At 43.0% G+C, this 11,305-nt stretch overlaps 1 protein-coding gene across 1 annotated transcript; it reads left to right on the top strand.

The window, feature by feature from the left end:
* The first annotated feature begins 231 nt into the window (after positions 1–231).
* LOC122996547 (ankyrin-1-like) lies at positions 232–11,277 on the top strand. The gene is made up of 11 exons (XM_044372039.1): positions 232–536; positions 750–846; positions 1,036–1,264; positions 1,837–1,965; positions 2,096–2,215; positions 2,304–2,388; positions 2,612–2,686; positions 3,026–3,157; positions 3,310–3,465; positions 9,204–9,843; positions 10,153–11,277. Exons 1-11 carry the CDS (start codon positions 296–298, stop codon positions 10,640–10,642), a joined length of 2,394 nt encoding a protein of 797 aa, XP_044227974.1. The 5' UTR covers positions 232–295; the 3' UTR covers positions 10,643–11,277.
* The last annotated feature ends 28 nt before the right edge of the window (positions 11,278–11,305 follow it).

Below are 11,305 nucleotides of genomic sequence, written 5' to 3'. Positions count from 1 at the left end.
ATCAGTTTGTGTTGCTATTGTCTTTTCAAATGTACCATTTAATCCATGAGGTATTTTATTCACTGTTGACTTCTCTCTCTCTTTCTCTTCATCTTTAATTTTTCCCTTTTTGGTTGTCCTCTCTTTTACCTTTTTTTCCTCATCCATTTTCCCATCATGCATCTTCCATCATCTCATTCCACTTGCAATTCTGTTCTCCTAACATCTTTTTTTATCTCCATGGCTTGCACGTGTATTTTTGTCTTTTGTCTTATCTCCTGTTTTTCTACCACATCATCAAACCTGTGCCCATGTTATGCACGCCCTCTCCATCATTGACTTACAACCTCAGGCACAGCCAGTTCCAGATGAGCTGGTTGCAAAGCTGTTGGGTAACCAGGCAAACTTTAGCCCTGTGGTGACTGTGGAGCCTCGGCGGCGCAAGTTTCACCGACCCATTGGCCTGCGTATACCCCTGCCCCCGTCCTGGAGGGATAGCCCCCGAGACTCTGGGGAGGGCGACACCACCAGTCTGCGTCTGCTTTGCTCTGTCATAGGTACTGGATGCCACAAGTGGGAGTTATGTGGGTGGGTGATTAAGTGTGTGTGTGTTTTGTCGACGGGAGAAGTTTTCTTCCATGGTAAGAAAAAATTTATGGAGCAAAATTGTTGATTTCCAGTGGTGGAAGAGCCATAGTTGGATAAAACAAAGTTGCTGTGTTTATATTTGCCAATTTGCCATCTCTATTCTTTCTTTCTCTGATTCCCAGGAGGCACAGCCCCAGCCCAATGGGAGGACATTACTGGCACCACCAAGCTTGTCTATGCTAATGACTGTGCCAGTTTTACAACCAATGTGTCAGCAAGGTAAGTTCAGTTAGCAAGACATACTGTACATTATATCAACCATCATGCCAAAAATTGTGTGGTGTAAGTTTTTGCCATATGAAATAATTTTCTAGCAAGCCGCTTGACTGCCTTTATAAAAGAGACAAAGAATGGATAGATTTATGTGTAGAGTAATACCTGTGATTACATGTCATTGTTTCATCTCAGATTCTGGCTCGCAGACTGTCCTCGGACAGCCGAGGCTGTTTCCTTTGCCAACCTGCTCTACAGAGAGCTGTCAGCTGTACCCTACATGGCCAAGTTTGTGGTGTTTGCTAAGATGAATGAGTTGCGCGAGGGCCGCTTGCGCTGCTACTGCATGACTGATGACAAGATGGATAAAACCCTGGAACAGCATGAGAACTTCACAGAGGTGGCCCGCAGCAGAGACATAGAGGTCAGTTTAGTTTAGAAAGAAGGTCATAGCATCATAAAATCGTAGGTTTCTATTAAGTTTATCTATATAAAGTATTCAAATTGACTTTAAAAAAGGTCTCAGACCCATTATTTGAAGCTATTCAGCGAAGTTTCAGGAGCAGGACCACACCTCAATTACACCACTTCCGGCATTCCTGTAAATACCACCTAACCCTCTCCGCTTCTTCCACTCTCGTATTCTGCGCCCCTCCCTCCCACCCTATTTCTCTCTTCCTGTTTCTTCATGATTCTTCCTCTCCTTCATAGGGTCCTGAGGGGGTCCGCTGTTGCGCAGGTACTGTGGCAGGTTCCCCGTAAGCTTCCCCACAACGCAGTCAGCAACCGAAAGAACTATGCACATCAATTGTTTTCCTCAATAAATCATCCAAACGCATCTTGTTGATGGTGTGGTCCTTGCTAGTGAACTGCAGTTTGGGCAATTATAGTGATAATGAACACTTCATCCATTGTCTTGGGTTGGCTAGGGTTGTGCCGTGCTTTCCTGCACTATATTCTTTTCTCTTTAGCTAATTTTTGTATCGCCTCTTGCAGGTGATGGAGGGAATGCCGCTTCACCTGGAGTGTTCGGGGAATCTTGTGCCAGTGAGGAAGGCCACCCAGCAGCCTCGTTGCTTCAGCTTCCAGGCCTTCAGAGATAACCGACTTCCTGTCTCTGTTAAGGTATTATCATATGACTTCCACTTAACAATTTTGTCTTCAGGATTTTACTTTTTGTAGCTAACTATTGCTCCCCTAGCTCCATGTCTGCTCTGCATGTTTGTCTTCATTGCTTTCCTTGTGTGCGTCTAAGGTGAGAGACAGCAGTAAAGAGCCCACTGGATTTCTGTCCTTCCTGCGCAAGTCCACCAAGTATGAAGACAGCCAGCATGTGCTCTGTAACCTCAACATTACCATGCCTCCATGTATCAAGGTAAAGATCTTGAAGTGATCTTGCATTAACAAGAAACACATCTCTCTTCAGATAACAGACTTAAGCTCTGTTTGCTTGTGATTGGCAGATTATTGGAAGTGAAGACCGGAGGCGAACTCTGACCCCGCTGGCTTTAAGAGAAAGATACAGCGCTCTTAATGAACCAGCCATGGGTATGAATCTCCCACTATCCTATTTGTAAATGATTATACCTGCTTATGTTCTTGCACTGAAACAAGGTACAGAATGATGCTTTTTCTAATTTTTAGTTTTTCCAAAAGATGCAACTACTCCTTTTCTGATCTTACCACACAGTGTTGCCTTGCAAGGATAATCTCAGATTTACATTTCATAGACTCAGATGTTAAAGTGTCAGTTGTGGTTTGGTGTCTGCAGCATCGATGAGTGCCATGGAGAGGACAGAGCTGAAGATGGCTGTGATTGCAGAACAGCTGGGATTGAGCTGGGCTGGTAAGTGAATGAGAATATACTGAATCTGTGTTTGTGTTTGTGCAGTGTGCGCTTTATGTGCTGTAAACCATCCATGTTTATCTTATGTCTGACAAGCTTGTCTAGCTCTGTGCTGATTAAACAAAGTTATAACATGGCAACCAGCCAATGAAACTAATTATTTTCTCTTTCCCTGCCAAGAGTCATAGCTATTTAACAGACTGGATAGAGCTACTGTGATGCATCGTACCATTTCAAGAACAAGGACTGTTTACACTGTAACAGCATGACTCATAGGCAAAATGATATATATATATTTCCCTCACTTACATGATATTTTCTGTCTTATTTTCTTCACAGAGTTGGCACGTGAGCTTCAGCTCAGTGTGGATGACATCAACAAGATTCGCGTGGAGAATCCAAACTCCCTGCTGGAGCAGAGCTCTGCACTGCTCAACCTGTGGGCTACCCGCGAGGGCAAAAGGGCCAAGAGTGAGTATACGAGATCTGAGATTGCCGGGAATTTCATCACCCAGTCACAGTCAGATTGTTGTTGTAATGGTATTGCTATTGGTCCTGGATACCCCTCCCCTCCTCTTTCTCCTTGTCTTTTTGTGTCTCTCCTTCATGCGTCTTCTCTGCAGTGGAGAGCTTGTACACGGCTCTGAAGAGTATTGACCGCATGGACATAGTTAACATGTTGGAGGGCCAACCACCTCAGCCTGCGAGACAAGGCTCCCGTGATCTAAGCAGACGCCGAAACAACGAGAGAGAGCACATCTCCCCTGGTATGACCAATGGTAAGCCCCCTCCCCAAATCCCACGGTGCAGCCCTTTTCCCCATATCCCTTTTGCCTTGACCCTGAGTCACCTTTTCAATAAACATACCTCCTCCCTCCCTCCTCTAAAGGCAAAGTGAAGTCTGTTTCCTCCTGAATTCTCTCCGTTGTCCCTGTGTCTTCCTTATTCCGTATCCCCCATGATGCTGTTGTGTGTGAAAGCTGCCACAAACATCAACCTTTTGCAGGATTTTACCCCAGCAACATGCAGAGGGACTCAGGACACTCCTACTGCACTACAGCCTCTGTAGTGCCTGTGGTTATGCATTACTCTATGTATTCATTCAATGTGTTGGGAAGTTCTAGAGTGAAGCATACAGAAAAATGTGACTAGACACTGAATCTTGTTTGCAAGCACCCCCCTACTGAAGAGCCTTTGAGCAAAGCACTCAAGAGCCACATAGGGATGAGTAAAGTTTCATTTAAAGTATAATTTATAGTTGTAAGTGTTATTATTGTTGTGAATTTTGTGTGCTCGTGAGAGTCAGATCAATCAGTATTATATGATATAATATAATATTCAATATAATACATAAGACTATTTTTAAGTCACAGATTCATAGATTTTAGTGCTATGATGTCTATAAAACAACAGTGTCATACATGATCAGAACATTGATCAAAAGTCTAGTTTAGCCTAAGAAGTGGCCTTCTTAACAATTGTCAGTCCTCAGTCTTTTACTCCTTTTCCTCATGGTTCTCTTCACGCATGCATACCCTACATCTTATTGACTCCATTTTCACCTCTGGACTGGTGTGAGCTCCCTCCTCTTACTGGACTGACTTCTCTTCTCTGTATCCAGTGCAGATGACGAGTCAGTCCGACAGGTGACAGGTCCTATTCTGTGAAAACTGGAGCAATACCCAGAGATGTAACGATGCATAGAAATATGACCATGAGGGTCAAAGGGTGAAAAGGGAGACATTCAGATCACAGCTGCAGTGAATCTGATTACCGTGTATCTGTCCTGTCTGTCTATCTGTCTGGCTACCTGCCTCTCAAAGGTCTTTCCTGCTTTGACGTTCTGCCTAAAAATGCGGTTGTGCTTTGATTGGGACAATACCTGGATATTGTGTCTTCTGCTTAACTAACAAAGATGGGTTTTCATGAGGTTTCTGACTTATATACTGACCGGTTTATACGCAGTACTTAAAAGTTATGCTGACAGTATGGAGGACCAAACCTGACATATATATTTTGAGTCAATGAATAAAATGAAATGAAATTAATTGAGAAATAATTAAGTTTATTTTAAAAAATACATGAATAAATAAGTAGAATGCATAAAGAAATTTTAAAAAACTGACTCTATGAAAAGAAAGAAAGAAACTGAAAATTAAGTTTCAGGCCACACCCCTTAGGAAAATCCCAAAGAATAAATAACAAATGTGTTAAAGGGGACATATTATGCATATTTCCAGGTCTATATTTATATTCTGGGGCTCTACTGTAATATCTTTGTATCATTTACATTAAAAAAAGCTTCTTATTTATATTATACTGGCTTTTTTGATATGGAGTCTACGTCAACAAACAATAGTGGTAGGATTTCACTTCGTTTTCTTGTTCTTTACTCAAAATGGAAACTTCTCAAATACATCTGTACATGGTTGAGCCAAATCCGAATAAAATCCAAAATATGTGAGTGGATAGTGTGAACAACCCATAGAACAACCTTAGCAACAACCTTAGCAACAAATGTTATGAAGTGAACGGCTGTTTGTGGGTGTGTGCAACCTATCTGGCATCATCATGAGGAGGAAGTAGAGGCAAATGAAATGTTCAGAGCAGGCTGAAGCCCTGCCTTTTGACTGACAGGGAGCATTTTTATATACCTTCACCTAAGTTTTGGACCTTTGACCATATTTAACATAGACATCCAACATCATAACAGTATAAAAATAACAAAATCACAAAAGGCATGATATGTCCCCTTTAACAGTGACAGATAATTTTTTTTTTCAATTTCCTTATGCATTTGTTCGTTAATTTATTTATCTACTAATTTATATTTTCTCAGTTAGTTTGACAGGTCAATTTATTCATTGTTTCATTTACTTCAGCTTAATTCAAGTTTCTTCAGCTCCATTCAACAGATGCCTAATTCTTATCATTAACAAAACAGTGTGCTTTACTGAAGAAGCTTTACAGAAAAAAGCAGAAAGTTTATTCAATAGAGGAATCAGTTCTATTGCAGCTTTCTATCTGTTTCTATCTACCTGTCTTTTCCTCAGCTTTGTAAAAATAATGTCGTAGTTTAGCAAATGAATAAAATAGCAAAAGTAAATTTCTCAGGTTTATTCAAGATCCTTTGTATCTCAGAAAATAAAATATTATACTAGATCATTATAGTGTAAGACTTACACCACGTCCTCCAAGCTTTTGTAAGGGGATATTTAAAGTAAATTCTCTCTGCCTGTGGTTGCATGAGGTGTAGTTTGATTCTCTGTAGGGCTAATGTTGGTGCACTGAGTGTCGATCTGGGAGCCCTGTTTATATTCCCTGTGAATCTGTCCCTCTCTCTGTGTTTCTCTGGACATGTCATCTGCAGCCTAGCCGCCCTCCTCTTCCTCCTTCTCACTCCTCTCCGAACTCTGACCTCATGCCGACCTCATATTGACCTCTGACCCATATCTTTATCTTTTTTTTTTTTTTTTTTTGCAGCTAGTTGTGCATTTACTTTATTTTCGTACTTTTGAAAACCCCACTTTTTTAAGTGTCCGCTCTGTGACCAATTCCCCTCACACAGACTGTGTACTCAGCACCCACTGGGAGGGGGGAGGTGACCCTCGCTCTCTCTCACTGTTTCTGTCTGTGTTCATCACCCTTTTATATTCTTCTTTCTCTCTTGCTCTCTTGCTGCCCTTATTTTCTCTATTTCCCACTCTGTCCTTTCCTTCTTCTTCCCATCCCTTCTTTCCCTGCCCTGCCTGTCTGCATGTGCATGAGGCTGACTTTCATCGCCCATTTCCCCCTGTGTTTGCACGGAGACACTGGGATTAGGGGCAGGAGTAATGCTGGTTTGTCAGAGAGTAAGGCTTAGAAACTGCATGCACTGCTGCTTGACCAACAGATGTGTCTTTGCACGGCATGCATACTGACCCTACAGTCTGTCTCTGTTCCTCCTCAGTGATCTGTCCTATGGGGGGGTGAAAAAGGCCACAAACCTTTTTTGTGAACTGTGACACGTGTCCGTTCATGTATGAATGTTGTGGTTGTTTTGTATGTCACTGATTCTATGTAAACTATGTTCATTTGATGGGTTATTGTGTGTTAACAATATTTTAAATGTCTATGTGTGTGTTGTATGAGGGTAAATTCGATGTTGTACCTTTCTTATAAATGTGAACTCATCAGTCTGTCTGAGTGTATCAACGTGAGCGTCTTTATGTTGTATGTTTAAATTATAACTGTTTATAAGTGTTTCGTGTCTTCCATATACATGTATTCCCAGTGTGTCACTATTTCTGTGTACAGGGAAAATTAGCGTATTTCCTTTTACATGTGTTTTTATGCGAGCTTCACTGCTTTTTCTGTATTTATGTCTTTCAGTTGAAGGGTCAGGCAATCATACTCGCCCATTCACGTTTTTCCTCATCTTTCAACATTGAGGGGACTGACAAACTAATTTATTAGTCATAGCAGACAAAAATTCTCACGTTGTATTTTGCACAGTGTCACTAAAAACATAATGCAACAATCGTGGCTTCAGGTCTTGACATACAGTACATTTTATAAACACAAACTAACACCAAATCAATATTTCATATACACATACAGTCACCTGATCCTGGACCTCATTTCTTTGCAAGAGATGAATGTACTAAAATCATAAACCATGTTGCTTTTCTTTCCAAAGTAGACTATGTCTTCTTCCATCAGATAGTCTACAGAGGTTCAATCTTACTGCAGTCATAATTCACATTTTCACCTGCAACTAATCCATAATATAGTGGAGGTGTTTATAAAAGGGTAAACAGAAAATCAGTTGATTTCAGTTGAATTTAGTATAAAGTACTACTATTAAAACTGAAAATGTTTTTGCTGCAGGTTATATTACTGACATTTAAACTCCCAATGTACTGACAAATATAAAAGGTTTGTTTAAAGGATGATCAGGAATTTGTGATAAGGGTGTCTAAAATTTAAAGGAACCTGATAACACAACAGATACTTCACTATTCTGTATTCTGATATTTTTTATTCAGTCTTATAAAGCCACTGAATTATATTTTGTCAATTCTAATGAATAACAGGCATTAATTGTGTCAAGAGTCCATATATTCCCTTTTTTAAGCTTGTCTTTGGTTTTTAAAGCACTTTTAATACTAATAATGATGCCATAAGACAAAGCACTATACAAAAATGTTTTGTTATTTTTAAATTATTATTAGTTTCTATTGACAACTGACAGCAGTTCAGAGGCTGAGAGAGAAAACAGAAAGTACAAGAGGTACAAGAGGTCTTTCTGGTTGCATGGTGTCACAAATATCTACTGCACTCTCAGCAGTATCCAACCGCAATACTGCCAACTATGAATCAAGTTTCTCATCACCATACAGTATACACATAGAGTATCTCTCTCTCTCGCTCTCTCTCTCTCTATCTATCTCTCTATCTATCAAAACTTCAGTCATTATAATCTTGAAATGGACTTTTCAACAGCCTCACACTAACAGAGAGGCTTTTTGTGCAATATGCAGTTATTATCTCAATAAAAAATCCTTCCTGCTGTTGTGGCCTTGTGCTGTTGTGCTTTATCATGCCAAGTCTGACTTTAGAGACTGTTGTAGGAGTGACCTGAGTCCACAGCACATTAACAGTGTGCAGTTTCACTCAATATGATTATACTTGAAATACCCATTCAAATTTATGTTTGAGGCAGCAACCATGTGGCTTTCACAACAGAGGGAAAATCCAATCTATTTTTCATTTATATGTGCGCAAATATCAGCATTACTGAGTTTTAATGTTTATAGATGTCATGTTGATTGTGTTATAGAAAAAATATTATGTGAGTCAATGAGAGAGCAAGCAGCTGAATGGAGTGAGCTGTGTGTTTGTGTGAGGAGGGAATGAGATTGCCTGCATGCATGCTATCCAGCCTGACAACAATATTAACCTGCCTGTTTTTGAGTGGGGTTGAATGCATGCCTATGTGAGTGTGAGTGTATGTGTGTTAGTATGAGACAGAATGTGAGAGAGCGTGCTTATGGCATGTGTATGTGTGACTAAGTGTGTGTCCCTGCTGGACAGGTGTGTGTCCCAGCCCCAGGTTAGGGGCAGAGGCAGTAATTCCTGTCCATCTCCCTGCAGGTGGCAGCCAGCAGAGCAGCATCAGTCACTGCTGGGCCCGAACCTCAGTCTCAGTCTGGCTGTGTCTGTTGCTGCTGCCGCTGCTGCTCTCACCGTCAGCGCTGGCTGATCGAGCTTGACAACCCCTCTTCTAAAAGCTGCCCTTGCTCTCTTGTCCTAAGCTCTTTGCACCTGTGTTCCAGCTCCTATTGTCTTGGCCCTCCCCTTTCTCCCTCCCCACTCCTTTCCCATTTGTCCCTTCAGCCTCCTCTACTCCTCCCCTAGATGCCCAGCTCCTGGGCAGGGGCACTTACCCCCTCCCGGGGACCCGGTGCTGTAGGGGTGAGGTGGGGAGCGAGGCGGGGGGCCGGGTGTCAGTGTGCCTCTCTCTGTCTCGCTCCAGGTTATGGTCTCGCGCAGGACGAGCTTCTCTCACCGGCCTCCATGCAGTACAGCCTGCCCTCCCCACTGGGCGCTGAGCCATACTGGCAGGAAGTCTCCAGTCTGGACTGTGCACCCATTGCCACTACAGAAGAGGACACCCTCATGGAGATGTCTGATGTGCAGGTGTGGCCCTCAGGCAACAGCCCCTCCCTGGTGCCTGTGGAGGACTCCTCGCTGGAGTGCAGCAATGCTGATGATTCAGAAGGTCTGCTGGGGCTGCCATATGGAAGTCTGGGTCGGCCGGCCAGTCAGGCCAGCGCAGCCAGTGGAGGGGGTGGGGTGCTGAGTGGCTCCATTGAGCTGCCCGAAGACGATTCAGAGATGGGTGTTGACTCGCTCAGCACTGCCACGCCGGCCTCGCTTGGGGGCACCATCGCTGGGATCAATCTTAACGGGCTGAACAATGGTCAGGGGTCAGAGGCAAGTTCGGAGGTATCAGCTGTCACTAGTACGACTGGTGGAGATGCTGGAGGAGGAGGAGGTGGAGGAGGGACGGGCTCAGAGGAAGGGCTTTCTCTTGTTGCAGGACAGCAAAGGGTGTATGCACGGCTGAGTGAGTCACCTGGTCTGAGCTGTGTTGCTGATCGGAATGGAGACAGGTGAGTTTGACCTCTGGCTGCCTGTCAGGTGATAGTGCAAAGTCACAATCACAGCAGCAAAACAATAAACCTGTGCTAACATCCCATTAAACTTTATTGCATGTCAGTGAATTTCAGTTGTAAACTGGATGGTTTTTTAATTCCTTGAGTAGGTAGTGACCGCTAAGGGGTTATGATAAGTTTTTTTCCATGGAACGAACATGTACATACAGTAAATGCTGTAACTTCACATGGTCCATTGTTCTGGATGGTTCACACAAACTTTGCTGAGATGCACATCACCCTCAGGGATCCATTCTTTCCTTCCAGGTCAGGTAACGGTGGAAACGGAGGTGGGGGTGGCTCTTTCCTTTCCTACCTGCAGGAACAGACAGGCCCAGGGTGGATCCCTGTCACTGACCCTACTCAGGCCTGGGTGGGCAATCCACCTAAACCCAGGCAGGCCATCGACAACATGATGTCATCGGTACGTAATGCCATGGAAGGAGACCAATCCCATGTGTCCCAGGAGGCCTTGCTTCAGCCTGTGAGGGACATGGGGCACTCTGAGATCTTACGGGGGCACTTCAGAGGTACCCAGCCATTTGAGAAGGGTTTGGGCTTCCCACACAGGGTACCAGAGCTGAGGGCCTGGGACGACGTGCGCCTAAAGGGCCAGGTGAGGAATTTACCTCTCCCATGCACAATGAGAGACATTTTTGTCCTCTACATCAGTCATACAGAAACTACACATTTTAGGGCAGGTAAATGCTGTGTAGACTTCAACTGTAGTCATGCAAAGCCAGAAAATGCAGACTGAGCATGAAATAAAACGGCATTTAAAAAAAAAAATTATTTCTACACATGGACTTAAACTATCATATCTCATAGGCTCAACCTGCCTGATAGATGCTGTCAAGTACAGTAAAAAAGTTAAACAGATTTCTTTATGTTTTTTTGGCAGATGCTTTATAGCAGATTGGCCACAATGTTGATCAGACAATTAGGAAGTCTGGTGCATTTTCAGTAGTAGTCCTGCCTCTTCCAGAAGCCATATGTTTAAGTCAGAGTTAAAATTTAAATTACCATTATTCACGATAGATCCTAGAAACATACAGAAAACAAACACCTATGCGCGCGCACACACACACACACACACACACACACACACACACAGAGGCTAGGGCCCAAGATGGGCACAAACAGCATGTCCGGCCAAATATAGCAAGCATTCTCACTGTTGCACTCATGTTACATGATCCCTATCATTCCAACGTGTTAGCTTTCTGGCACAACACTGACACAACACTGACACAACACACTGTAAAGGACAATCTCAGCTTTGAAACTGTCTGAGAGCAGAAATAGACTTTTGCTTTTAGGGCCTTTGTAGGCTTGCTGCTATATATGTACTCTTACTGGTGATAAAAGAGCCAGTTAGCTCGGTCTCACTTCAACTTAATCTGGACACACTGTGTTGCAG

The sequence above is a fragment of the Thunnus albacares genome, chromosome 2 (assembly GCF_914725855.1).
Source record: "Thunnus albacares chromosome 2, fThuAlb1.1, whole genome shotgun sequence".
Lineage (NCBI taxonomy): Eukaryota > Metazoa > Chordata > Actinopteri > Scombriformes > Scombridae > Thunnus > Thunnus albacares.
This window is presented reverse-complemented; position numbering and strand designations above follow the sequence as displayed.

Coding starts and splice junctions, on each gene's coding strand:
- LOC122996547 (XM_044372039.1), top strand. CDS start 296: ATGCACGCCCTCTCCATCATTGACTTACAACCTCAGGCACAGCCAGTT. Junction 847..1,035: donor ACAACCAATGTGTCAGCAAG/GTAAGTTCAGTT, acceptor GTTTCATCTCAG/ATTCTGGCTCGCAGACTGTC. Junction 1,966..2,095: donor GACTTCCTGTCTCTGTTAAG/GTATTATCATAT, acceptor TGTGCGTCTAAG/GTGAGAGACAGCAGTAAAGA.